Below are 22,612 nucleotides of genomic sequence, written 5' to 3'. Positions count from 1 at the left end.
AATTTATTACTCTTAAAATGATAAATTCATTAATTTGATGTATCTATTATCAATATATGATGTATCCAATAAAATAAACACTTAGATACATGAGTGTACGGTATCTAGATATATCTATTTATATGATCTAGCTAATATTAAATTCATGTATCTATTTATATGTATCTAGTCTTACTTTGATGTATCAAGTATCAATTTCATACGTTATATCTAAAAACATCTATCTCGAATACATATTGGTAAGGAGATATACATCTAATTATGTGTATCTAAATATGAAATGTAACTTAAACACATGAATTTAGGAACAAATCACAACTTTAGAGTATCTGACATTTCATTAATCCAAAAAAAAAAAATTAATACCCAAGAAAGATTAGATACATGCATACTTAATAAGATACACTGATNTAGTGGAGAGAGTGTAAGAAAATAAAACAATATTTTCTAGATTTCTTCTATTTAAATGGGGTTGAAGAGAATAATTTTAAATATATACTTTTTATCATAAATAATTAATGTTTTTTCTATACAAAATTAACACATAATTTATTCTTGGTAAAAAATTGAGGCCCCCTAAAATTGGGGGCCTAAGGCCAATGCCTTATTTAAGTATGCATAGAGCCGGCCCTGTATTTATATGATCTAGCTAATATTAAATTCATGTATCTATTTATATGTATCTAGTCTTACTTTGATGTATCAAGTATCAATTTCATACGTTATATCTAAAAACATCTATCTCGAATACATATTGGTAAGGAGATATACATCTAATTATGTGTATCTAAATATGAAATGTAACTTAAACACATGAATTTAGGAACAAATCACGACTTTAGAGTATCTGACATTTCATTAATCCACAAAAAAAAAAATTAATACCCAAGAAAGATTAGATACATGCATACTTAATAAGATCCACTGATAAAAACTAGATACTATAAACTAGACACATATAATCGCATCTCAATTATGTGTCAGATACATTATAATGTGTCAAAAACATGCATAAATCTCCACTTATTGAAACTTTCTGATTACGTAATGGCTGGTCAGGGCATCTCACTGCGACGGTATTTGCTTCACTTTTTAATTTATCGATGTTGCTCATTGCTCGCTGCGCTTAGATCTGACGGACCTCCATCAGATCTACCGAAAATTCAACTGAACACTCCTCCAATTGAGCCTTTCGACCTCCAAATCTCCTTTGTTGTCGATGCGATCTCCGGATAATAACAATTTGAAAATCAAAAGGTTATAGATTAATTATATGAATATGCATTGATACATTTAATTTAAAGAAGGTAAGAAGCAAGAAATTGATGAACAACTTGTACATAACTTCTGATTAGTGGCGGCAGAAACAAATTTTGAAGTAAAAATGTTGACTAATCTTTAATTAGTAAGGGTGGGGGGAGATATTGATAGGGTTAGAGATTGGCTGTTATTAAAACATTAATTGTGGAGTTTAAATATAAAGATAATTAATCAATTCTAATTTTAAGGGATGTGGGTATCTTTTATTGCATCTATAAAATATATGGTATAAAATATTAAAAGTGGTAATATATGTAATTATTTGAAACTACTGATAGTATATATATATGGTAGTGATGTATGTCTAGTTAGGTAGTTTTTTCGGAAAATAATATATATTTGGTAAATTAGTTGAAATGCACGTAAAGTGATTTCAAATGAAGCAAACAAATGTAAAATGTTAGTGTATGATTAATTTAAATTCAGTAGTTTTAGTATATATATATATATATATTAAGAAAATTCCTAAATAAATAGAAATTATCAATTTTAAACTTGCTAAATTATATAAATTATGATAGATTACTCAAAATTTTCTTTAAGAAATTAGAATTTACTATTTCTTTATCCCTATTCTTTTAGTCTTTTGTTTTTGATACCATACAAAAGCCTACCGCAATTATAAGGTTTAAATTTTGAATTTGCTTTTATCTTTCATATCTATAGTTTAGATTTAAAGTAAAAAAAAACAGACAATCTCATATATTATAAAAGAGATTGTTTTGTTTACGTTAATCTATTTATTGATTTTGTTTACGTTAATCTATTTATTGATAATACATTTCCTCTTGTTTATTGTTGGATAAACTTCATTATTGATATTGATCTCAAAAAGAAAAAGACGGTAGGTCTAACTAGAAAATAAATCACCGTACTATCAAAATTGAATAGATTTAATGTATAGATTTAATGTATAGTTATTAAGGTCTATTTTTATATTGTACTCTGGGTCAGTCCATCCCAAAACGGGAATAAGAGGGAATTATAGTGACTCTTTCTCTCAAATTTCATTGGCCCCACTTTTAAAAAAATATTTGGGCTAGAGCAACTTGGTACTATTTTTTTTAACAATATTTAAAAGAGTCAAATTTGTATCTATATATATTCTAATATATATGCAAAATTGAAATAATTGATATTTACACTATATTACTGTATTTTAAACGGTTGTAATGATGCATATTATTATTAATATAATGTAACTACTCTTTTTACCAACAATAAAAAACGATTGCATCAAGTTAATTTGTCTTTATCTTTTACTTTTTGTTGTTTCATGTTTTATAACACTATTTTTTTATTAGTTTATTTTTAAAAAAATATTACATTTTTATAATTAGAAATTCTAACTATAAGCTTTCCTTTTAATGTGAAGTTTTTAAAGCTACACAAAAGTTTTATGTATAACATGTTTTAAATCAGACAAATTTCAAAATTCTTATAGCAATACAAATGAATTACATATTATACGTCACAAGTTTTTTAAAAAATCTCTTTTATTTAAACACTCTGTCAATTTAAATTATGTCACATAAGTAGTTATATCTTATGTGTAATTTAATTGTGCACAGTGTTTTACAATGTTAACTTATAGCAAACTCATTTAATACACCACTTTCTTAGTTGGTCCCATCATGCTCAATTTGGCTATCCCAAAACCCTAATATAAACAACACTCTTGAACTCTTCCTCTCAATTTAATAAACATAAAATTCAAAATCTATGGAGAATACTAAAAAAAGGTCTATTAGGCTTTTCGGTAAAGAATTTGTTGTTGGTGATAGTACTAACAATACTATAACCAACCTCAACATGTCTGAATCAACCGACAATATATATATCCTTTGCACCATCAATATATATATATAGTTTATTTTTTGGTATGACAAAAAATATTTTTCAAACAATAAGTTATTTTCTAGTCTTATGTATGTTTTTCTATTTTTCGAACAATAAGGCATTGTCTATATTCTAACGATAGATTAAAAGGGGGGGAATGATTTTCACCACTTATATTTTTCTATCTTTGATAATATATAATATAATATAATTCAATAGAAATCTCTAAAAAAAAAAATCAGAAAATATTTCCTCTCATCATATATATACCAAGCACACACATTGCTTGGTATTGTTTTTTACACTGGGTATTGTCATTTTATCATAATAACTATTGCTTGGGATGATATGACAGGTAGACGACGTTTATAGTATTTTGCCATGATTTTCTTTATTTTTTTTTACTTCTTTCTCTATATTGCTTTGGTATGTTTTTTCTTGAGCTGAGGATCTATCATAATTAAACAACTTTTCTCTCTCCAAGGTTTGCGCATACACTTTACCCTCACTAGATCTAAGCACACACATAGTGCTCGATCATTATCATCATTCAACATTTGATAATAGCCTATATATATTATTAGTTTAAATACAATATTTATTTTGATTGACAGAGATGAACCATCATCGCCTCGGTGAACCACCCGCTGCAGCTACAAGATTAATTCATCATCATTCAACAATATGGACCAACATTAACAATAATACTCCAAGATTTTATGGAAATGGCTGTAATGTTATAAGTAGTCTTAATTATCCTCAAATTCCTAGTAATTCAGCTTTTCCTAATGATGAAAAGAAGGGAGAAGTTCAAGATCATGTGAGTTTAGATTTGCACTTGTAATTAGGAATTTTAAGATATTTTTTTACCTCATTCAACTCCTACCATCCCTACCTTCTACCCCCAAAAAAATTGCTTTTGAAAAATATTTGAATTTTCATTTTTTACGCCACCCTCACTCCCTACCCCCCACCCAGACCATAAAAAAATTTAAGAAAAAAGTTTTTGGGAAATATTTCAATTTTTTTTTTCACGCCACCCCACCCCCGTCAATTTTTTTTTAAAAAAATTGAAAAATATTTCAAATTTATTTTTTCATTATTTCAAACCAATCATCGGAATCATACTTGTCCTCACAAAAAATGTAAAGAACCACCACAAAATTCAACACCCATAACCAAACTCATCACCATCAAAATATACAAACCTACTAGTACCAGCTATCACCACCGCCATTATTAATATCATTTTTTTCTTCTTCACTACCTTCAATTTTCTCGTCTTTGTCACCCACCACCCTTCACCATCAAATTCTATGTTGATTAGAATTTGTTATTTATGGTATTTACTTAGTTATGTTTAATTAGGATTTGTTAGTTAGAGTGGCTCTTAATCCTAATTTAATTTAATTTTTACTTTGGGAAAGGGGTCAAAAATACCCCCCAACTTTGGTTTATTGTTTGACTTTACCCTCGCCGTTAAAATGAAGTTAATTGTACCCCTCCCGTTACTAATTTCACCAAAACTACCCCTCATTTAAACGGAATCCCCAAAATTGATCCAAATTGACCCAATTACCCGGATTTTAAAAAAAAAACCCTATTCCCTATTTTTAACCCAATGACCCGACCTCCTCTAGGATAACCCGGTACCAATTAGATAATCTCACCCATTTCCATTTACCCATGCTCTCTCTTTAGAGATTCTCATTTTCTCCCAAATTTACCCATTAACTTTTCCTCTGCTTTCTACAGCGATCTTGCTCAACAAATCGATTCTTCACCAACGAAAGGTAAGATTTTTGGATTCTAAGTTGTTTTGTCTACGGTATCTCTCTTTCGTTCTTCCTGCATCTCTCTTTCGTTGTTGATTACGAGTTAGGGTTTGTCTCCAAATTTTTGGCTCATTTGTTTGCCTCTTTACTGATATGTATTACGATATGTTAGTTAGGGTTTGTGGGTATCTGTCTTTCTGACTCATTTGTTTGTCTTTTTACTGATATATATTACGATCTGTTAGTTAGGGTTTGTGAGTATCTGTTTTTGCGTTATTTGTTTGACTTTTTACATCTAAAAATTAACGATTTGTTACTTTAGTTGTTGATTTACGAGTGTTGATGCTGTGGGTTAAGGTTTTTGAGTTATGGATTTACCTTTTTACATCTAAAATTTCACGATTGTTAGTTATTTGTTTGCTTTTTTACGATTTAGGGTTTGTGGTAGGTTTTAGAGTATTGATGAATTTGGAGGAGGTGGTTTAGGTTTTGGAAATGTTATTGAGTATGGGCTGATTTCTGGTCCCAATATTTAATTGGGAAATTCTTGATTGAATATGGTCCCTTTTTTATGTGGGGCCAATATTTTATTCATTCTTATTGAATATGGTCCCCTTTTTCTCCAAATTTCTTAGTTATTTGTTTGTTTTTTTTTTTTACAGTTTGTTAATGTTTATTCTTATTGAATGTGGTCCCTTGTTGTCTTTGTGTGCCTTTTTAGGAGGTTTGTTAATGTTTATTCTTATTGAATGTGGTCCCTTGTTATCTTTGTGTGCCTTTTTAGGAGTTTTGTTAATGTTATTACTATTTTTGGAAGTTATTAATGTTGTCTTTGTGTCCCTTGATTGTGTGCATTTTTACGTGTTCTGTTTTTCCTTTCTTAGTTATTTTGTCTCATTCATGATTTTGGAAGTTGTTAATGTTGTTTCTTGTGTGTCTTAGGTTGCCTAAAATGGTTTTGGTTGATCTAGTATTTCACTATGGTGGGAAATGGATAAGAGAGCCTAAATTGCTCTATGAGAGGAAGCTTGTTCACAAATGGGAAGGTTATGATTCTGATCTCTTATCTTACATAGATATTACTAATGAGTACATTAAATATATTAGGCTATGTGGGTGTGCAGCAGTTACTAGTATCTGTCCCTTCTGGAAAGTACTATGAAATAGAAGGTGATGAGGGGATTATGACATTATTGTCCTTTGTTAATGATAAATTTAATGTAATTAATTTATTTGTTGTTGATGATTGTGAGTTAGATGTTGATGTTGAGAATATAATCAAAATGTTAGAGACTGTGGTAGTTATTGATGATGTATCTACTGATTGTACTTCTGATGGTACTGAAAATGATAGTGATACTTCCAATGATAACTCTGATTATAATTCTGAAGAATTAGAGGTTCTTGCACTAGAAAGGAGGAGGGTAATTGATGGTAGCTTGTGTGATTACAAGGATTTACACAAGTCAATGACATTTAAGGATATAGCTGAAGCTAGAAGATACATTAGTTTGCATTCATTGGCAAATGGCTATAACTTAACTACTAAAAAAAGTGACAGAAAAAGACTTAGGGTTGTTTGCAGAGATAAATGCAACTTTGTATGTCTAATTTCTGGTGAAAAGCATGTTGCCGGTGTTAGAGTGAAAACATTGAAAAGAGATCATAATAAAGCATGCAAGGATCCATGTGCTAACTATAAGGTCAGTGCAACTACAATGGCCTTTTACTTTAAGAAGAAGTTGCAAGCTAATCCCAAATACAAGATAAAGAAAATGAGAGTTGATATGAAAACTGCTTTCAACATTAATGCTCATTTTGAAAAGTGTAAGAGAGCTAAAAGAATGATTTTGGAGGACATGGAAGGCAGTTTTTGTGATGATTATAAGAAAATTGTTGGGTATGCAAATGCTTTAAAAAAGAGTAATCCAGGAACTGATGTTGTCCTTAAGGTTTCAAGAAATGCATTAGAAGATAGAAAAAGAAAATTTTCGAGGATGTACATTTGTTTTGATCCATTGAAGAGTGGATTTAAGAATGGGTTGAGACATTTCATTGGCCTAGATGGTACATTTTTTAAGGGTAAAGCTAAAGGTCAATTGTTATCTGCTATTGGTCAAGACTCAATGAACCATTTTTATCCTATTGCTTGGGCTATTGTGGACAGAGAGTGCAAGGCATCTTGGGTGTGGTTCTTGGAATTACTTCAGAAGTCTCTAAACATCAACAATGGAGAAGGAATCACATTCATGTCTGATATGCAAAAGGTAAATTCTCATATTTGTCACTTCTTTATTCATTCTTACTTACTGTATCTTATAAATCTTTATCTGTTGTCTTATGTATTTTCATTTATCAACAGGGATTAATTGAAGCTGTTAAAAATATTTTACCTAATGCTATGCATAGATTTTGTGTGAGGCACATAGAGGCCAACTGGAGAAAAAAAGGTAAGAGATCTAAAATGATGACTAAGGTATTGTGGTGGTGTGCATGGAGCACCTACAAAGAGGAGTTGGATGATTATTTGAAGACCTTAGGTCAACTGTCTGAAGAAGCAAAAGACCATCTGTTGCATTTTCCAATACAAACTTGGTGTAGAGTATTTTTTGACACTGTTTGCAAGAACAGTAAGGTGGAAAACAATTTGGTTGAGTCATTTAACTCTTGGATATTGGAAGCAAGACACAAGCCAATAATTGTTATGCTTGAGGATATAAGAATCAATGTTATGACCAAGTTTGTCAAAAATGAAGATGAACTGATGACTTGGAACTGTGATTGGAGTCCTATAGCTATTGAAATGTACAATGAATTCTTGAAGATTGCTAATGTGTGTGAATTAAATTTCAATGGAGATGATGGATTTGAGGTAAGTGAAGGAAATGACAGACACATTGTCAATTTGGCAGCTAAGAAATGCACATGTAGGGTATGGGATCTTACTGGAATACCATGTCCCCATTCAATCAAGGCTTTTCTTTACAAGAATCTTGATCCATTGGAAGAGATTCACTGGTGGTACTCTAAGGAGGCATATCTTTTGACTTACCATTGTAAGCTACAACCAGTGCCTGGTCAAAAGTTTTGAAAAATTGAAGTTGAACAGGCAATGGAACCACCATAATTGGTAAACTTAGTTGGCAGACCTAGAGTGAATAGGAAAAGAGATAAAGATGAAGCACTTAAGAGACAAACTGAGTGGGTTGCACCAAGAAGAGGGAGAAAAATAACATGTTCAAACTGTGGGATTCTTGGACACAATGCAAGAGGTTGTCATAAGGTAATCATTTCATTTGCTATGTAATTAGTTATTAGTTATTGTTATTGTAATTTTGATTTTTCTGCTATTTTATCAGTTTATCTTGTAATTGTGATTTTTTTGTTTTTTATCAGTTTAATCAGAATAGTGAAGAAGGCACTTCTAATACTGGACAAGTTAAGAGTAAGAAGAAAAAGGTAAAATCCATCTTTTTTAGTTCACTTACTTTACAATGTCATGCTTCAGTTTTGTGTAATTATCTCACTTCTAATACTGTAACTGTCTCACTTATTGCTATGTAATCCATCTTTTCATACTGTAATTGTCTCACTTATTAATACTGTAATTGTCTCACTTCTAAAAGGCAAAATCCATATTTTTTTCTTATATTAGATGGATAAACAATGTGACAAGGGAAAAAAGCAAACAAATGAGAGGCATAAGACACAACCTACTCAAGATTGCGCATCAGATGAAGATGAAGATGAAAATTTTGATCTTGATCTTGATGTTGAGGATGACATGCCATGGAAGCCAAGAAATTTTTCACCAAAAGGGCCTACTTGGAAGGGGAATGCACCTGAAACTGAAAATATGTTGGAGCAATTAAGAAAAGAAAAGGTATGAAAGTTGGACAATTTAGTAACCTATTTTACAAGAGTGATGCTTAGTATATCATTGTGGTCTTTTAATCAGATGGATATGCGATCCAACAAGGAAAAGAAACAAGGAAAGGAGAGGCATAGAACACTAATTGATGAAGAAGATGTTGAGGACTTTCCCTTAACAGCTCCACAGCCTACTCAAGATGAAGATGAAGATTTTGATCTTGATGTTGAGGATGGCATGCCATGGAAGCCAAGAGATTTTTCATAGTTGAATTCTAGAATCCAACAAAGACAGAATCAGGCACGACCCACAGGATCAAGAAAAATCAACTTCCTTGGAGATGGTCCGAGTGTACCAAGTGATTTGTATGCACCAAAGGGACTTACGTGGAAGGGCAATGCATCTATTACTGGAAGAATGTTGGAGCAATCAAGAGTGAAAAAACTTAAGACAAAAAAGGGTAATGACAAGGCACAACAATGATAAGTTCAGTAATGAAGACAATATTTTGTTATTTTGTTGCATGTTTTTGAGATACTAATGGCATACAAAAACATGTTTATGTGTTTAAAAGCTTTTTGTATTTGCACTAACTTCTTTTGGGGTATGTACTGAACTAACTTCTCTATGTTCAAATCAGTTTTTTGTCATTATATATGAAGTGTTCATCGTGTTCTGTAAATGTGTAAGGGAGAGATCATAAATGGTCAGGTTTTGTAAATGTGCAATTTTGTTCAGGTTCTGTAAATATATGAATGTGGATAATAAAGAATTTGTTTGTCAAAAAGTTTAAGTTGTCCATGCTGATTTGAGGAAGACGGGAATGATTATCTTGGGTGGAGGGCTGCCTAAGCACCATATTTGCAATGCCAATATGATGTGAGATTTAAAGGATGTGAGATTTTAATTTTCTTGTACTGTTTTCAATTTATTCAATACAGGCTCATTGTGATGCAACAATTGCATTTCCCATATTTGCAGCTGAGAAATTTGCAGCTACATGGACTAAAATGCTTCTTTTGCAGATATATGGACATTTGCAGACATTTGCAAACATTTGCAGCTGCATTTCCCATGATTTGGACTCAACTATAGGCACTTGCTATTGACTTGTGACCATATTTGTTTCGTTATTTGATCAAGGTCATGCTTGAATGCTTCTTTTGCTAGTTCGATTATTTATTTCGTTAGTGGAAATTGTAGAGTATGTTGCTTGAACTCTCCAAAATTGATGTTATACTCGTATTGGACCCTCAAAAATTATACTTGAGTTCTCATGACAGAATGAGCATTGGTCTGGGAATTCAACTTTGCATTACACTTGTTATGATTATGATGATAATGAAAAATTGGAGCAGCTGTGTTGTTGTATGACAATAATGACGGGACCAGTAGTCTTTGTTGCTATAGATGCATTGCATGTAATTTGGTATGTGTGCAGTTTAAGTAGGAAGCAAAAACATTTGTTATATTAAGCAAATACATTCCCAGAATGGTGCCAAGTTTGAACATTACTTTTTAGTGTGTATTACTTCAACTACTAAACATTACTTCATATTATATCAATGCATATGTCCTTCCATTACAACACCAAAATGAAGAATAAAAAGGTCCTTCTATTACAACACCAAAATGAAGAACAAAAAGGGAACCAACATCACAAAAGACACTAACAACTGAATTCACTAAACACTAACAACTAATGCTGAAAGTAAACACTAACAAAGGAAGTCACTTAGTCGTTAATGCAACTAGAAATCCAACAAAAAGAAAACATGAAATCATAACTTTGTACTTTATCTTGTGATATTTGTCTTGAAATATCCTAACTTTTTCCACTACCAAATCATTCGATGCCTCCAATGTAGCAATTGTTTTCGACAAATGACCTACCTTTATCTTCAAATTTTCCACAACAATCTTCAAGTTCTCCATTTCAATCTTCAAATTCTCCACTTCAATCTTCGAATTATCCATTTCCATCTTGACATCTTTCAATGACGACTCTAAATTACGTAGGTAAGCTACTTCAGGAAAAGCTTGGTCTTCCCATTCCCAATATCCACATGAAGAAAACTGCCATAAGAATACTCGAAATCAGTTCATACGAATAAATACGAAATAAGATCATATGAAGAAATACCAAATCAGATCAATAATAGGAATAAATAAGTTCACATACTTACATCCGGACGAGGACATTGGAAAAACCTTCTTCCCGGATTAGATGTAGTACTCGAAATCAGTGTTTTGACCACCAAACCACAAGAACATTTTCTTTGAGACGAATAACTATTTTGTGACATTTTCTGAGAAGAAAAATCAGAGGTGAACGAAAAAGAGATGCTGGAAGAACAATGAGTAGAACGGAAGAGAGATGCAGGAAGAACAAAAGAGAGATACCGTAGACAAAACAACTTAGAATCCAAAAATCTTACCTTTCGTTGGCGAAGAATCAATTTGTTGAGCAAGATCGTTGTAGAAAGCAGAGGAAAAGTTAATAGGTAAATTTGGGAGAAAATGAGAATCTCTAAAGAGAGAGCATGGGTAAATGGAAATGGGTGAGATTATCTAATTGGTACCGGGTTATCCTAGAGGGGGTCGGGTCATTGGGTTAAAAATAGGGAATAGGGTTTTTTTTTTAAAAAATCCGGGTAATTGGGTCAATTTGGATCAATTTTGGGGATTCCGTCTAAATGAGGGGTAATTTTGGTGAAATTAGTAACGGGAGGGGTACAATTAACTTCATTTTAACGGCGAGGGTAAAGTCAAACAATAAACCAAAGTTGGGGGGTATTTTTGACCCTTTTCCCTTTTACTTTTATAAATAATTAAATATTGATGTTGCTATTATTTTCAATATACATAAATACATAGAAATATACAAAAACATATAGAACTTTTGAGTTTATAAATAAAATATTTTCCTTTAATTATCAATACAAAACTTAGAAAGAAAGAACCAATATTAAATAAAAATTAAATGATCGACTTTGATTAATTTTTTTAAAAAAATGTCTAAATTGATCCAGAAATTAACATGAACTTACAGATAATCTATCTATAGTTACAAAGGAAGAACCCATATTAAATAACAATTAAATGATCGACTTTGATTTATTAAAAAGAAATGTTTAAATTGATCCAGAGATTAACATGTTAGTCCAAAACTTATAGATAATTTATAGTTATATATAGTTTAATTAATTAGTCCCTACAAAAGACTCATTTTTCAAGATTTATGAGTTGGTGGTCCATCTATTTCGAAATAAGTACTCCGCTTTATTTAGTCTCTGTTTTTAGTTAAATATACTCCTTAATTAAATATGACAGAGTGAAATTCAAGGGACAAAAAATAAAATAAGTAGAGACAAATTGAGGTAAACTAATTGTTCTTCTCTTTTAAGATTTCTAATGACGTATTTCTCGAACTAGAAAATATTTGATAGTCAAGAAAAGTGATATATTTTGATTTCTTTTTATGAATACCCAAAAAGTTGTGAAATATTCGAGATACATTTTTCAAGGGAATATAATATCATCTATATAGGCATAAATTAGAGTTTAGGCTAGAGTAGCCTCCAAAAAATCCTAACTGAAATAGGATTGTTGTAGAGTCCGATTAAATTTTGATGTCTACAAATATCCTCTACTTCAAAGCTTGTCGGAGTTAGACCTGACGAAACTCATGAAAGACGAGACTTGAAGTACTCATAAATATGAAGCTTCCATCTTTGCAGTTTTGTGGCTTCAAGTTTACTGATTTGATTTGTGAGAGAAGAGATGAAGAACAGATTTGGTCCATTGGGAGTGACAAAATTTGTTAAATCAACCATAAAAAAAAATATGAACAAACAAGAATATTAGCTTATTTTTTTAAAATGGGGGGATGGGATTACAATGTAAGGGAACAAGAATATTATTGATAAAACATATGGGTACAAATGTATTTGTTCCCTTGATTCTTCTCTCTTAATTTTCTCTGTGATTCGAGGGTCGTTAGTAACATATCTCTCGAACATATGATGATTGATAAAATAAAATAAAATCTGAAGAAACAAGAATACTATTGTAAAATAATATAAGTATAATTATGTTTTTCCTTTGATGGTTCTCTCTCGAATTAGGCTGGTATGGATATACTTGAGATTTATTTGATCTCCTCCATGGATATACTCTACTAATGCATTGCGGAGTTCAAAATGAGCATATTTTTCCTTAATTTTTTTTATGTCTTACTAAAAATTGTTCAAATTGGAGATTTTCATCTACCACCATTTATGTCGTTGGAGTTAGAGCCTCAACGACATCTTGGATTGGTGCATTAAGATCACGTTCATCCTCAATTATCATGTTATGCAATATAATACATGTAGTCGTTATATCATGTAGCATTTTCTTTCTCCAAAAACATGACAGTCATGTAATAATTACAAAACGTGATTGCAGAACTCTGAATGCACGTTCAAAAATAATAATAAAATCAAATTATATTACTGACGAAAATTAGAAAAAATTAAAATATTATTAATTCTGGATGAAAATAGTATATATTAAATAATATTTTTAAAAAAATATTATATCACATTTAAAAAGAATTATGAATATTAGCTATTTAATTAATGGCATTATATGAAAAATAATATGATAATTAGAAAATAATAGAAATAATAATAAAATATTGAAAATGTGAAATAGAGAGTGTGAATAGTAGTTCTCCAAATTTGGAGAACTACTATTCAACTCTCTAAAAATAAAGAATAGAGTCTAAAATAAAAAGTGTTTGGAGTGCTCATTACTCTCCAAATATAGAGAATGTAAAGTAGAATAGAGATGGATTGAAATGATCTTAAATAAAATAGAACTCATCTTGTAAAAAAAATTTAAGAAGGAAAAACAACCACGTGTCAAGTGTTTTTAGACTATATGTATATGAATACGAAAGGCCACCTTGTGATAAATGAAACATAATAGAGGGCATTAGAAAAATAATGCATATATTAATTAAAGCAAATATATGCATCAAATTAATTAATGATATAATTATTCCTCTAATCACTTTCAAGACATTTCTCATTCTCAAATAAAGAGTGAAAGATATTTTTGTAAATATATATATTTTTTTATAGAAGTTATGCAGAAAATTTTACATCAAATCAAACACCGTAAAAATGCTCATGGGAGATAAAGTTGAGTTCGAAAATGACATTTTTTTTTTAATTTAAGTGGTCACCATTAGGTTGTAAGCATAAGGTGTGAGGGTTTGGCTTGACCCCTACCATGTTAATTTACATATACTTAATAAATTAGATGAACTGCACATAATTAATTTTAATTAAAGATTAATCTAAATTTGATAATCTTAATATATATTAAAAAATTCACTAAATAATTAGAAATTATCGATTTCAAACCTGCTAAACTATATATAAATTGTAATAGATTTTCAAACTCAATACGCTCATGAACTGATTATTTTGATTCTTTCTCTCAAATTAAAGTGGCCCCTACTTTTAAAAAAATCTTTGAGCTAGAGCAACTTGTACGTTATGTTTTTAACAATATTTAAAAAGGTCAAATTTGTCTCTATATATTCTAATACATGCAAAATTGAATAAATCAATATTTACAATATTATTGTATTTTAACGATGTATATTATTTATTAATGTAAAAATATTTTTATAGCTAAAAAATATCTAACTATAAGCTTTCCTTTTAATGTGAAATTTTAATTGCCCACAGATGGTTTATTGTATATATATAGCATGTTTTATACCATACAAATTTCAAAAGTCTTATAGCAGTACTATGACATGCATGTTATACATTATAAATTTCAAAAATCTTCTTGTTCACTTAAATTTTATGTTAAGTCAGATAATTAATTAATCGTAACAGAAGAAGTAAGTTACTGGCTAATTCGATTGTGTTACGTTGTAAACGATTACAAATAGTTATTTTATACGTGTTCTGAATTGTTAACTTATCGTAACCTCATTGAATGCATCACTTACTATATTGGTCCCATCTCCCATCATGCCCAAATTAGACTTTCCCAAACCCCTAATATAAACAACATCTTCAACTCCTCCAAATACCTCTTACTTTAGAAAAAACAACACACACACAAAAAAATCAAAATTAAATCCATGGAGAAGATTGGAAGAGAAGATCTTGATTACATGAATATGGAGTCCTTCTCTCAACCCCTTAAAAAAAAGTCCATTAGACTTTTTGGTAAAGAATTTGTTGTTGGTGATAGTACTAACAGTCCCAACATGTCTGAATCAACCGACAGTAATCCTAAACCAAATATGATGAATATTCGTACTGTTAAAGAAAGTCATATTGAAATCATGAGGAAATATGAATGTCACTATTGTTTTAGGAACTTTCCAACTTCTCAAGCTTTAGGAGGCCATCAAAATGCACACAAGAAAGAAAGACTAAATGCCAAACGATCTCATCTTCAGTCTTCACTAGTGCATGGTAAAATTAATAAAGAATTTTTAATATATAGTAGTTTATTTTTTGATATGACGACAAATGTTTTTTCAAACAATAAGTCATTTTCTAGGCTCTCTACCCAGCTCCTTGAGCTGAGGGTCTATCAGAAACAACTAGGCTCTCTACCTAGCTAGCTCCAAGGTAACTAACGGTAAGGTTCACGCACACTTTACCTTCTCTAGATATCACTTTCTACGATTAGGTATGTTGTTGTTATTACCAAGCACACACATATATATAGTGCTCGATCATCATCATCATCATCATCATTCAACATGTGATCATCGCATATACTGTTACTTTAAATACAACGTTTATTTTGATTGACAGAGACGAACCGTCATCGATTTGGTGAACCACCCGGTGCAGCTACAAGATTAACTCATCATCATTCAACATGGACCAACATAAACAATAATACTCCTACATTTTATGGAAATGGCTATAATGTTTATAGTCCTAATTACAATGAAGCATTTTGGCAAATTCCTCCAACAATTCATCATTATCAGAGTAATAATCCTTCATCTTCTTCTTCTCATAACTCATTTTTTCCTAATGATGAAAAGAAGAGGGAAATTCAAGATCATGTGAGTTTAGATTTGCACTTATAAGGATCATAGTTATAATTAATTAATTAATTAGATTTGACTTTGAAGAATGATTGGATGTAGTTATATATACATACAATCATTCATCATATTATGGTACACATAATTCATTTGTGTAATAATTTCCTTATTATTGAATTTCATCACTTGGTGTGAGTTTTTATATTATTCGTGTGATTTGAACTGCGCAGTAGCAGATTATTTGTCTTATTTTATTTTTTTATATTGCTAATTATTTCCCTTATATATCTATACGGTTACGTATATAATCTTTTAAATGATTAAACTGTATGTGATTTATGTATGTTGTGTAGCTATCAACGTATAGAAGTTGAACTCTTTTGTGATTTTTGCTTTTGGTTGTGAGTGTGGTGTTGGAAGTCCGGAGCCAAAAGGACAAAAAAAAGTTGTCAAAAATTTCAAAAGGGCACATCAATTTTTTTTAAACCAAAATGGCAAAATCTGACGAAGCGATTTTCTTCTGACAAAATTGACGCCTTTACATAAAATTCGCTGCCCCTGCAGCGTTTTTCTCAAATTGCTTGCAAGGCAGCGATAACATTAATTTATTTATTTATTGCATTTTAAATATATTGCTGCCTTGAAGAAAGCAGCGATTTAAAAAAAAAAATTCAGTAATTTGAGCTCTGTAGATTGGGAGCTTCGTCTCCCTCCGATTCCGCCATTAGAGTTGCAGTAATTTGAGCTCTGTAGGTTAACGTTGTGTTGTTTAGTTGTTTACGAAGTTTTTCGGTTAGGAGGGAAGATTCCTTTATTTTCCCAAAATTTTTGACAATATCGCTGCCACAGTAGCGATTCTAAAGAAAAAACAAAATAATTTTGGACGAAATCGCTGTTGGGGCAGCGATTTTTATGTTTTTTAATGGAGTAATGGCATCAATTTTGTCAAAAGACAATCGCTCCATCAGAAGCGATTTTGCCCTTTTGATAAGAAAAAATTGATGTGCCCCTTTTGAAATTTTTAATATTTTTTTTTGCCCTTTTGACTCCGAACTCGACACTCGTGGTGTTGGAGCATCTAATGGAGAAGGACGACCTTATTCTAAGATAGATTTAGAAATAATTTAACTTAATTAAAAGGGAAAATAGTGGTAGAATTGTGTATATAAAATTAAAGTTATATTTTATGTATTTTAAGAAATGCGATTAGAATGATTATTTTAAATATATAAATTGATTTCATTTGTTTCTCTGTTTGTTCTGCTTTTCAATGGTTATTAATCAAGGTCAAATACGATTATATTTAAAAGGGTTTAGTACGTGGACATGCTCCTTAAGGCTGTCAATGGTACCCTAGCAACTTTCAGTCTGTAAAAAAATTTAACATTTAATTTTATTAAATTCAATTTTTTATACACATAATTCTTCAAGCGTTTAGAATCACCAACCCTTCAATTTATTTTATTTTATATATTTTAAAATAATAATTTTGTTAAATAGTTAAGTGTTTTTCTTAACTTTAAGGACCAAAATCGCATACTTCAAATAATTGAAGATTAAATGTGTATAATCAAATAACACATAGACTAAAATCGCTATTTTCTCAAATTGAAATGTTTAGTTTCAGTTCAAATATATTAACTGAATTTAATTTATTTTTAAAAGTTAATTTAATTGATTTTCAAAAAGGAAAATGTGATAAATATTTTAAAACGAAACGAGTAATAAATACTTGTACATACACAAAATGTAAGGACGAGTCATTTAATCAGTCACTATCTCTACTGCCCCTTTGGATAAATGCTTTGGACTATTTAGGTTATAATTTTGATCCACCAATTTTTCATATATATATATATATATATACGTGTCTTTATATACATACAAAGAAAAAGTATGATTGGAGTGTTTTACAATTTTTGTAAAGAAAAAGTATAATAGGAGTGTATTCAGAAAAAAAAGAAAAAAAGAAAGGAGAATGATATTTCCTTTTAATTTGTCTTAGTTTGTGTGACACTTTTCAAATTAAGGGCTTCTTTTCCTTCCTTCCACTTAAGCCATTATGGGCTTCTTCTTCTTCTTTTTATTGCTTTCATGATCAATCAGCTTTAAAAGTTTGATTTAAATAATTTGATAAACTGTAAATATGAATTGTTTTAAGAGAATTATATATCAAAAGACTTAAAATTTCGGGAGAATTTCTTATCTAAAATTTGAGATTATTTAGAGTAAATTTTGAGTTGGTCGGAATTGAATAGTCAATGTACACTTTACGTATAGTCAATGTATAATTCATGTATAGGTAAGTTATATTCCGTTTTTTGAGTGAATCATAATCTATAGTCAGTGTATTGCTCAAGTATTAGTAAATTATATTCAGAGTGTATCATACTGTATAGTCGGTATATACCTTTTGTGATTTTTGACTTTTTTTTATAAATAAAAATAAGAAAAATTATGTAATCACAAGACTTAAGATAATATAACCTCTAAAAAACCATACCATTTGAATTAATTACAAAAATCTAATTTTTCCTTCTCTTTCTTTTAACATCCGGATACATCATTTCACCTCCATCAGCTACATGCATTACAACTTTGTGTATACATAATGTATCTGGTATAATGATATTGCCAATACACAACCCCAATTATTTCAAACCTAAATCAGTATAAATCTAAACTAGGTATCTAATACACAACTATGTGTCGGGCTAATTAACAATATACCTGTGAGTTATGCAAAATTCAGGAATATTGTAATAAGAAACTTTTAAAATAAGATATAATTAACATCCAAATTAATGAAGTGTATGTATTTTATACTACTGTGACTATATTTATTGTAAATTAATTACTTTATTATTTATATTTGAAACTTAGTCGAAGCCCGCGTATTCACGTGACAAGGATTCTGGATGAACTCAATTTAGAACTACAAAACATTTTGCATCGTTCCTTATACGAGAGATGGTAAAAAACACACCTAAATTATCTTTCTTTTTTTAGTTTCATACCTAAAATATTGAGAGTGTGTGTTTCATACCTAAACTATCAGTTATTAGTTTGAGAAACACACCTATTTCTGACACATATCTCTTTCTCATATATATATATATAAGAAGTAAATATAACTATTTATAACTCTAAAAATATTAGGAATTGAATATTAAAAACCTTAATAAAGAGTATTGCATCTGTAAAATGGTGGCTAACATGATTGTGTGTGATTTTGTATGGCCGACATCTTATCAGAAAAAGTCCTAAATTTTTTTAAAGAAATAAAGAATATTTTATTAATAAATCAATTTGCTTTCAATTTTGTTCTTCATTTGATTCTTTAATTTTTTCCTAAGATTTCTTCATGATGCGAGGATTGTTAATGTCTACAAATATCTTTGCTTCAAGATTTATCGTAGTGTAGACTTGATAAAACTCAAAGACGAGATTTAAAGTATTGATCATTCTTTCACCTTTACGATTCTGCGGCTTCAAATTTGTAGAGTTATGATTTTTGAGAGAAGAGATGAAGAGTAGATTTGGAACCACAGAGCATGTCAATTTGTTTGCAAAAAAGTTTAAATATATAAAAAATAAATCAACCATAAACAAAACCCGAAGAAACAAGAATATTTTATAAATAAATCAAATTGGGTACAATTATATGCTCCTCTTCATAAGATTTCTCCATGATTCAAGAGTTGTTAGTGACGTATTTGAATTTAATCTCTTTGTAAATATTTCATAAATTTGTGAAATATTCGAAATATTACTCCTTTTGTTTTAATTTGATAACTTACCTTTTTCATTTTTAATTTGTTTAAAAAATACTGTTGCTTTTTATATCGTACTAACATTTTACAAAATTCAGCATCCTTTTTGACATGTATAAAAGTATAAGAATCACAAATAATTTTTTTACGTTAAACATATGACTAATTTAAAATTACAATTTTTTTTTTAAAAAACTTCGTATTACGTCAAATTAAAATAAATAAATAAATAAATAAAACGTTCGGAGGACTATTAAATAGATACATCATAAACAGGTATATGTGTTACACGAAGGACAACCTTAAATTAAAACTATTTATTTTATATCATGTAAAAAGTACGATTCCTATTTTGTTTTATTTTTTTTAGTACGACTACTAGTTAATACAGTGAGATTTTATTTTCACTATATATACTTTCATCACATAATTATTGGACCCTATGGTTTATGTCTTGAGATAATGTGTTGTTCAACTGACATAGTAAATACTAGTTAAAGTTTTAGACAGGAATGGCAATGGAGTGAAGCGGAGTGAATTGAATTTAACTCGCAAATTTTTAATTCGTCCTATATAATATTTGTTTTTCATCTTCAACCTGCCTCACCCTTCTCCGCATAGATCCGTTTCGCATGAACCAGCCCTGGATACTTTGTTTTAATATTTTCTTTTTCTAGTTAAGTTTGACACTAAAATTAAAATTCATTTTTTCATTAAGTTGTATTATTTTAATAGGATAGTGACTTAAAATTTTATTTTTTAGAGGTCAATTGGGAAACATGTAAGAAATTGAATTATTTTTTATTGAACCATTTTCATTTACTATTTTAGTAGTTTTAAAGAAATTATCTTAATAAATAATGCTTTATTTTTAAATGTATATTTTAAAAAGTAAAATATTTCATTTTTTATTTTTATATAAATTTTATTTAATTTATTTTTAAAAACTTTCGAAAAATAAAATTTCACAAATATTTTTTAGACAGAGTAATAAATTCTTATATGTACGGATAATATAATGATAATTCATTTAGCTACCATCTATACTGCCATTTGGATAAATGCTTGACAGATTCTTTAATAATTTTGTACCATCATATAGGAAAAAGGCATAAATACTCCATTATACTAAGCTCTAATTTTTAATTACACACTTTATTTTTTATTATTATGTCTTATTACTCCCTTAAACGATTTTGGAGTAGATTATTTACACCCTAAAGGTTTAGGTGGCATGCAATGTGTGTATTTCAGCCAAAAGAATTATACTTTTTTGGATAACATTTCATTATATCGATTTCTCTTTAGTATCGATACGACTTGATTATGAATAACAAATACAAGTTAAAACATGATATTACGCATGTATACTACCGTAGGACTTTGACAGAGATTTTTTTAATTTTTTTTTTTACTATTTCAAAAAGTGGTGAAATAAGAAAACATGATAGACATTCACCCAATGTTTTATTGTAGTGTAAAACAAAGTTAAACAAAGAGAGTCTAATCAGATGAGTGGAAAGAAGTTAATGAAGATGAAACTCAAGAACAATTAAAATTAAGTATTAGAAATTTAAATCATACAAAAAGAAATATACCTAATACCTTATTATAACTTGCTTCTCAAAATCGTTGAAATTTCTTATAGCTTACTACTCAAGATACTCTGCTATTGGGTGTACACAAGTAAACAATTAAACTTGTATAAAGTTAAACAAATAAAATATACATACGTTCTACTAAGCATATACATATATGAAATTGCTACGTAGGACACCATGAACGTCATGGTCAGCTAAGACCAAATTAAAAGATATATATATAGGGAGGTTTATTATGATACTATTAAATTGCATTAATTTTTAGAGCTCCCCTTATAGTTACCTGACCTTATTATATGACAAGGTCAATTTCATCAGTATTAGCAATAATTGTTTAATCCCTGGCCACAAGTTTTTTATAAATATATATATATATAGGGGGATTTATTATGATACTATTAAATTGCATTAATTTTTAGAGCTCCCCTTATAGTTACCTCATACCTGACCTTATTATATGACAAGGTCAACTTCATCAGTATTAGCAATAATTGTTTAACCCCTGGCCACAAGTTTTTTTTTTTTTTTTTTTACAAACAGATGCCAAACTCATCAATAAAAGGATCGACTGAAAAATGTTTTTCAATATTCTTAAAACGATTGTCAGTATATCCAACGTAATCTCAGCTAACATCTTTAAAGACAATAACTCAAAACATATTTAAATGATACTTATCTAGAGGAGGTTGTCAAAGTTCACGTGAATTCATATTCTCTTTTCTAAATTATATATAACAATGTTATATTTTTAAAAAAATATTTAAATATAATTGTGAACTCACATTTAAAATATGATATAATAAGACGATGATGATTGGATGCACCTTTTTAAGTGAGGATAGAAATTTAAATCTTATATTTTTACTTTTTTTAGTAACATCTCTCCAAGTGGTTATCGGTACACTTTTGACATTTCAATTAATTTTTCTTTTTTTTTTTTTGCTTTAATCTTTCAAATTTCGAGTGTGATTGAAAATTTCTAAAAAAAATTAGCACTTTAAATTTTTTATATAATTAAATCAAATGTGTATATTAAAATATAAAGAGATAAGTGTAAAAAACACACTTAAACTATTCCCTTTTTTTGAGTTTCATAGCTAAACTATCACTTATTAGTTTGAGAAACACACATTAGTGGCGTGTGTAATACAATCTCTCTTTTATTTGCTAAAACCTTGCCACATGACATTCCACATGATAAAATACTCCACATTGACAAAAATTTTTAAAAAAATTATTAATATTAGTTATAAAGAAAGACTAAAGTATTACCATCCCAATTTTTCTAAAATAATTTTTTTAAAAAAGTAAAACTAAAATATATTCTCACCCCACTCCACCATCTCCTACCC

General features: G+C 29.4%; 3 protein-coding genes and 1 long non-coding RNA gene across 4 annotated transcripts; 3 read left to right on the top strand and 1 right to left on the bottom strand.

Moving 5' to 3' along the window:
- Positions 1–3,775: 3,775 nt before the first annotated feature.
- On the top strand, positions 3,776–8,025 carry LOC125865353 (uncharacterized). Its single transcript, XM_049545548.1, has 5 exons — positions 3,776–3,979; positions 4,915–4,952; positions 5,877–5,980; positions 6,042–7,201; positions 7,297–8,025. The coding sequence occupies exons 1-5, from the start codon at positions 3,776–3,778 to the stop codon at positions 8,023–8,025; spliced, it is 2,235 nt and encodes a 744-aa protein (XP_049401505.1).
- Positions 8,026–8,041: 16 nt separating this feature from the next.
- Positions 8,042–8,672, top strand: LOC125865020 (uncharacterized). The gene is made up of 3 exons (XR_007446306.1): positions 8,042–8,217; positions 8,331–8,393; positions 8,590–8,672. It is a non-coding gene; the product is annotated as an uncharacterized LOC125865020 (long non-coding RNA).
- Positions 8,673–10,337: 1,665 nt separating this feature from the next.
- On the bottom strand, positions 10,338–11,123 carry LOC125865016 (uncharacterized). The gene is made up of 2 exons (XM_049545167.1): positions 10,992–11,123; positions 10,338–10,881 (listed from the first exon to the last, which is right to left on the bottom strand). The coding sequence occupies exons 1-2, from the start codon at positions 11,109–11,111 to the stop codon at positions 10,537–10,539; spliced, it is 465 nt and encodes a 154-aa protein (XP_049401124.1). The 5' UTR covers positions 11,112–11,123; the 3' UTR covers positions 10,338–10,536.
- A 3,833-nt stretch (positions 11,124–14,956) lies between these two features.
- LOC125865010 (zinc finger protein 8-like) lies at positions 14,957–15,928 on the top strand. The gene is made up of 2 exons (XM_049545160.1): positions 14,957–15,296; positions 15,645–15,928. The coding sequence occupies exons 1-2, from the start codon at positions 14,957–14,959 to the stop codon at positions 15,926–15,928; spliced, it is 624 nt and encodes a 207-aa protein (XP_049401117.1).
- The last annotated feature ends 6,684 nt before the right edge of the window (positions 15,929–22,612 follow it).

Source organism: Solanum stenotomum, chromosome 5 (assembly GCF_019186545.1).
Source record: "Solanum stenotomum isolate F172 chromosome 5, ASM1918654v1, whole genome shotgun sequence".
Classification (NCBI taxonomy): domain Eukaryota; kingdom Viridiplantae; phylum Streptophyta; class Magnoliopsida; order Solanales; family Solanaceae; genus Solanum; species Solanum stenotomum.
Note: the sequence above shows the minus strand (reverse complement) of the source record. Positions and strands in the feature narration are given on the sequence as shown.

Bases quoted from the DNA above. Each gene is read 5' to 3' on its own strand.
- LOC125865353 (XM_049545548.1), top strand. From the start codon at position 3,776: ATGAACCATCATCGCCTCGGTGAACCACCCGCTGCAGCTACAAGATTA. The intron at 3,980-4,914 runs GTGAGTTTAGAT...TGCTTTCTACAG, and splicing joins AGGGAGAAGTTCAAGATCAT to CGATCTTGCTCAACAAATCG. The intron at 5,981-6,041 runs GTTATGATTCTG...TAAATATATTAG, and splicing joins GCTTGTTCACAAATGGGAAG to GCTATGTGGGTGTGCAGCAG.
- LOC125865016 (XM_049545167.1), bottom strand. From the start codon at position 11,111: ATGTCACAAAATAGTTATTCGTCTCAAAGAAAATGTTCTTGTGGTTTG. The intron at 10,882-10,991 runs GTAAGTATGTGA...TTCTTATGGCAG, and splicing joins TCCAATGTCCTCGTCCGGAT to TTTTCTTCATGTGGATATTG.
- LOC125865010 (XM_049545160.1), top strand. From the start codon at position 14,957: ATGGAGAAGATTGGAAGAGAAGATCTTGATTACATGAATATGGAGTCC. The intron at 15,297-15,644 runs GTAAAATTAATA...TTTGATTGACAG, and splicing joins TCAGTCTTCACTAGTGCATG to AGACGAACCGTCATCGATTT.